Source organism: Sinocyclocheilus grahami, unplaced genomic scaffold (genome assembly GCF_001515645.1).
Source record: "Sinocyclocheilus grahami isolate Dianchi unplaced genomic scaffold, SAMN03320097.WGS_v1.1 scaffold670.1, whole genome shotgun sequence".
Classification (NCBI taxonomy): domain Eukaryota; kingdom Metazoa; phylum Chordata; class Actinopteri; order Cypriniformes; family Cyprinidae; genus Sinocyclocheilus; species Sinocyclocheilus grahami.
Genome location: NW_015505849.1, coordinates 192,338 through 198,819, shown reverse-complemented (window position 1 = coordinate 198,819; position 6,482 = coordinate 192,338). Strand labels below are relative to the sequence as shown.

Here is a 6,482-nt window from a genome sequence, read left to right as displayed (position 1 = left end):
CTCTCTCTCTCTCTCTCTCTCTCTCTCTCTCTCTCTCTCTCTCTCTCTCTCTGCTGTGCGCCAGCGCTCTATCCACCTGTGCCTAGGTAACGTGATCACGCAATTAATAGCAGGAGCGCGCACTCTGTTTTAGTGGTGCGCGTGCCCGCAGCGCATTAGAGGCTGGTGTACTGTACAGTCTTTTAGCTCGTGGAACAGGACATCTGAATTGCTGTTTCTTTCATAAATCACTGGATTGGGGTTTGTTTGTTGTTGTTTTAGTCTTTTGAACTATCGCAAGATATCAAAAGTAACAGGTAAGCGCAAACTATCTTACCTCCAGTGTTATTGTGGTGTGTTTACTGACGTTTCTGCTGCGGTATTTCATAACTCACCGTTAAACTTGTTTGTAAAGAGACTTTGTACTGTCACAGGAGCGGTCAAAAACCGTAAGTGTTTTAAAAACCATTGGTTAAATATTTACAACTTTCCTTGCATTAATGAGACTTTATGGAAGCAGGTGGAAACATGAATCAGTGCTCGTGTGTTCTGTTAAGTGTAACGGCATGTCGTGAACGAGGGAAGCACGCCCCCTTACAGCAAGTGCGCGGTCCCGTGGCTTGCCCGTTAAACCTGGCTGAGTTAAAACTGTTACTGTCGCGAGGAGCTCCGACCGTGCCCACCGCGAGGACACGTCAAATCACAGTTGTACTCTCTCCTTTCGCAGGGTCAGATCAACGGAGTCCAACATCTTCGTGGCATAACAGAAGCGGTTCTGGAACGGGAAAGAACGCTTAAGTCGTTTTATGGAGGCTTGTGGGACGCAACGAAACATTTCTTAAAGTGTTGGCACTGAGGATATCAGTCCAGATCCACCTTTAATTCGGAACATAGTCTTGTTTGGATTTCAGCCTGTTTGAAATGTGGCGTTATGTGCTCGAGATAAATGTGCTATGTGTGTGATTTGGAGAGGATCTTGTGGAAGGTGTCCAGTGGGTAAGAGACTGGGTGGACTCTATCTGCAACTGATCCCCGTTTTCTGAGCGCAATGGACTTGGAATGAAGACAAAACATGGATATAATCTGGGAAATATTTATTATCCTTCAAGCCAATCTCATCGTTTGCACTTCAGGTAAGATTGCACATTGATTCTTTTGACAATAAGTGCTTTATATTCTATTATATTCATTTGTCCCTATTATTAAAATACTATATATATATATATATATATATATATATAATTTTTTTTTTTCTCAAATCTTTCGGAAGGCTCAGAATTCGGTATAAATCCAGTTTTTGATTGTATAAAAATCACTTATTTTTGGTGCCTACAACGACCCACTTTATTTTATGTTAATTACTGTTCTTTTTTATTACTTCGAATAATTTAAGTAATAATGTATTTTGCTTAATATTTGCTTAAAATGGTATTTTATTGATGGTCCGTTTGCAATTCAATTTTAACAAACTCAGTCGGGCATATCCTGTGTTGTAAATGGACAGGGCATACAGTAAGTTACGCGTAAATTAAATTACATTGAAAATAAATTGCATTAAATTAGTCACGGGCTATAAGTTAACCCCCCCCCCCCCCCCACCCCCGACCCCACCCTCCACACACACACACACACTGCTAATATAAATGTGAAATAGTGATTTTGGAGGTGGTCATCACTGGACAGACCAAATATAAAAGCAACGGAACCCCGAATTTCAACACGAATCCCTGACTGGTCTACTCTGTCACCTTTACACCTACTATCACTTTAGTCCATCCAATGCGGAGCCGAATGATCGTGTAATGTCGAATATAGGTTGTTCTCTCGGACATTATAGTATTATAAACCAGAAAAGCCACGGAAATAACTTATTCGGTGCATGGGCAGAAGTCTGAATGACTGCCAAAAGCCGTCCAAATAAGAATCACAAACATTTATTATGACTAAAATCAAGCCCGTTCTGGTTTAACTTCAAAGCTCCTCGTGAGAGGTTTGTGGAACGCGTCCAGCAGCACGCCCACGCGAGAACTGGACATTGATGGCAACCCAGCGCGCAACACATCCGTCTTTCTCATGATGCGTGGGACAGGCAACGTAAACGTCCTTGACCAGTGTTTATGGCCTCTGAGAGCTTCCCTTTTTAGTAGCTTCATGTAAATGCTCACCATCATCCACGAGGTTTCTAATATGGCAAGCCAGATTGTTAGGTTGATTTGGAATAATAATTTTTACTTGTGGATCACACCTTTTCGAAAGTGACATTACAGGTGAGCACATTTAGTATGTGTGAGTGGTTTGTTTTTACTTTATTAGACATTAATTTGCATGCATGTATATGTGCATTTATTTATGTTTATTTTTTTGTATTTCTAATGTTATCATGACATCAGTTGTAATGAGCATGATGATTATGGTTTAGCAGGGCCCTTAAGTCTGATGAGATTACTGCCATTTTTGTCTCCTCTTCCACTTATAGTTAATGTGAATTGTTGTTCACAACTCCTTTTACTTCTAGAATGTGTAATTCAGAAAGACAGGACTTAAATGTTATCCACTGGCAATAGATTGGATTGTGAAAAGTGGGCATTACATATCAAAGCAGAGCAAAAAGGAATGTCGGTTTGCTTTTTGGTATTCGGTTAACGCTACCCAGTAGCACACAGCCCAAGTGACGTCAATGGATAAGGATCTTTCAGAGGAACTAGTTTTTAAAAATGTGATTAATGATTATGATGGCAGCCTTTTTAACGTCAGAATAACATGCAAAATGAATAAGATAATTAAAAATGAATGTGCATTTTAGTAAATTTTGTATGTTGCAAATTTTTTACATTGTTTTTCAGATATTTTCTGGTGTAGCTATGGTGCATGTTGTTTATTGTCAAGCACATTTCCAATTTTCCACTGCCATCACTCCCCAAATAGCAAAGGCCTCTAATGTACTTTCAACTCTGTTTTCCCCAGCTGTTTTCTTGATGACGTGTCTTTTGTCAGCAATTGCATTGTTTTATGACAGATGGAAAACGCTCCATTCTGCTGTTTAAGCAAGTTTTTTTTTTTTAGTTTGTTTTGAAGGTCACATTTATCTGTCTTTGGTACATAAGGAAGCTCTCAGTGATTTTGTTGTTTGCTGGTACTCCATGTTCACAAAGATCAAAGATTCTATTTTGTCCCCACTACAGTCATAATTGGACCATAACAAGTGCCATCTTTCTTAGCGTTTTGGTTTCCAGACATTCTTACCGGAACATCATAGATTTTAGCTGACATTTGCAGAACATGAGCATTTGTTTAGTTATGGCAGTTAACATTTGCTTTGATGCCACTCTGGATCCAACAAGCACAGCAATTGACGTATCGGTAAGCCCCACCCCCCTTAGTTACTGTTGCTAACTTGGACAAACAAACAGTTGCTAACTGTCTTACAATGACAGCTGTCAGTGTGAAAACCTTGTCCCAAGATGTTTTTGATAAACTCGTCGAGGAGCATTCAAGTGGGAATTAAATATGCCATGGGGGGGGGGGGGATATATAAAAGATTTTAAAATAAATATGGTGGGTAACAAGATTAATTTGGAAGTGAGGGTTTACAAATCACAATGCAAGTGGGAGAAGCCTTATGTTATGGTCGTCACACATCCAGGATTAACGCTGTTCATGCACTGCAGGGTAAGATTAAATTAATTTATATTGATCCAGTTTAATATGGAGAGGCACTGAAATGTAGACCTTCATCTATGTGTTTTTGACCTACACTGTACATGATGTGAGAACAGTTAGCTATTTAGGTTTGTACGTTAGCATGGACTCACTAACTTTAATTGTAACTTAATGAGGGTATGACAACCAGAAAATAAATGTTCATCTTCGTTGGGATTGGGGTTGGATCCTTAGGGAACCAGATTACTGCACCCACATCATTGGATTAATATACCATGTGAACCTGCTGCATACCACAGATGACCAATCATGTACTAGTCTGCCACAGAATTGGTACCATCCTCTCAGGATACCTGGAATCAGTGTTACAAGAACCTCAGGCACATAGTTTTACCATTTTTGCAGCTTAAACACCATCAAACCAATTAGAGCTTCGGATCTTCCATTGTTTCTCTATGGTGCTGAAATCTAAAGATGTCCGAGTTCCGGTCCCTGTGCAACTGATACTCAACCATTGGCTCATCTGCGTTCAATGGCAGGGTGTCCACGGGTTCTTAAAAAGTATTAAAAGTTGATAAATCAATTTAGATAAAATTAAGGCCCTTAAGTATTAAAAAGTCTTAAATGCCATTTTCCAAGGTATTACATTTTGTATCCTCTTTTCATTGTTTATTTGTCCGAATAGTGGGGTTTTGCGTAGTTTATTTATAGAATCCCGCAAGATTTGACGTCATCGGTTACGGTGCTCACTGACTGACTGCACCACTGCGTGATAGCGCGGGGCTTGTTGATCTATGGGGTTACCTTTGTGCCAATTAAAATGAATGTAATTTTTCTAGATACTTATGAAAATATAAATTGAAACTGAATAAAATGTATTTGAAACTGAAAAAAATAAATAAATTGCAGGCAGAATCTTTGACTTTGTTTTTAATACACTACATGTTTTGCAACCGGTTTCTCCGCTTTCATTCGCTGATATGTACTTACAAATGCGCTTCCAGAGTTTTCGTTTACGCTTCTGAAGTTTTTGTTCGCCATTCTGGCACAAATCTCTCGTGGGGGTGGGGCTAGCAATGGTGTGTTCTCATTGGCTACTGAGTTTTTGATTGACAGCTTCTTGACTTGTAAGTGAAGGCGTCAATGTTGCCTTGCCAGTGTGTGGATGTGAACGTCTGTTAGCGGCATCCAATTTAGTGATAAAGTTAGGAGTTTTGTTTTTGAATTCAAACTGTATGTATGTATGGGGGAAGTCGTGGCCTAATGGTTAGAGAGTCAGACTTGTAACCCAAAGGTTGTGGGTTCGAGTCTCGTACCAGCAGGGATTGTAGGTGGGGGGAGTGTATGTACAGTGCTCTCTTCCACCTTCAATACCACAACTGAGGTGCCCTTGAGCAAGGCACCGAACCCCCAACTGCTCCCCGGGCGCTGCAGCAAAAAATGGCTGCCCACTGCTCCGGGTGTGTGTTCGCTGCTGTGTGTGCGCTTTGGATGGGATAAATGCAGAGCACTAATTCAGAGTATGGCTCACCATACTTGGCCACATGTCACGTCACTATTTATCTGTTGCTACTACTCTGTCAACATAAGCTTTTAGGAGCACGAGGAATCAAACGCGAGAGAAAATTATTATTATTTCTCATGATTCTTTTGCATTGTAGGGTCTAATTAAGCTGTGCGGTTATATTTAAAATACTATCATATATGTGTGATATATTCAGACGTCAAGAAAGTCTCTCTCCAACCAGGCAATCAAGCTCATTTTATTACATATTCCACACAAAGAATGTTCTTGCAGCCAATTGTTTTTATCATGCTGATAATTTTGTTTAGTTATTTTATTTAGTTAACATTATCATCTAACATTTAAAATTGGAAATACATTTTAACAGTCATCAACTCTTTCAAGTGTGACTTTTATAAAACAGTTTTAATGAATGTAAATGAAAATATGAATTAATTCAAATAAATGTACATTCTTTATTGTCACTGTAGCATACACAAGTATCAAAGTGAAAGTCTTGGATGCAATTATGTTGTGACAGGACCAGAATCCACAAAACACTAACTGCATAGTATAAATGTAATGCGCAGTATTCTCATAATTTACATTACTACACAAAATGCTCAAGAACATAATATGCAGAATATATTTACAATTCATAATGTTTTAAACACTGCAATGATCCATTCAACAGTTCCTGTTACAGTATAAGTTACAAAACAGTGAATGAGTATGTTATGTAATGGAGTGCAATATCAGTCCTTACAGGAATATTCCACCCCAAAAAAATTAAAATTCTCTCATTTACTCACCTTCATGCCATTCCAAATGTATATGACTTTCTTTCTTGACATAAACACAAAGATTTTTAAGAAAATAATCCATCCCTGAGAATCCGCTTAACACAAGTGAATTGTAGCCCATGCACTTATGACAGTTGACCGGAAGCGATTGTTAATAGTCAAAAGTTTAAATTATTAGTGTTTTTCTTATCTGTTGTTTCACTTCAAAAGATACTGATTCAACCATTAAGGTCAGATGGATTACTGTCACGGTAGCTGTGTGTGGTTTTTAAAGCATGTCTAGGACTCACAGAGATGGATTATTTGCCTAAAAATCTTAATTTGTGTTTACCTGTCCTGTAGAAAGAAAGTAATATGCATTTGGGACAGCATGAGGGTGAGTAAAAGATGAGAGAATTTTTATATTTGAGTGAACAATCCCCTTAACAATTATATGCTGTTGGTATGCTAATCCAAGATCAGCATAGACTAATACGAATAAAGTGCAACCTCTTGTGTACTTGTGAACTGTGTTTGTTTTAATCTAGAGCTCCAAA

The 6,482-nt window shown here is 38.6% G+C and overlaps 1 protein-coding gene across 1 annotated transcript in view; it reads left to right on the top strand.

The window, feature by feature from the left end:
- Window positions 1–589: 589 nt before the first annotated feature.
- The window catches only part of LOC107558982 (carbonic anhydrase-related protein 10-like), a gene marked incomplete at its 3' end in the record, with an annotated part of 186,046 nt that continues 180,153 nt past the window's right edge, over window positions 590–6,482 (top strand). Inside the window, exon 1 of the mRNA XM_016242693.1 lies at window positions 590–1,112. Coding sequence (XP_016098179.1) covers window positions 1,052–1,112 — 61 coding nt within the window. The remainder of the gene's footprint in view (window positions 1,113–6,482) is intronic.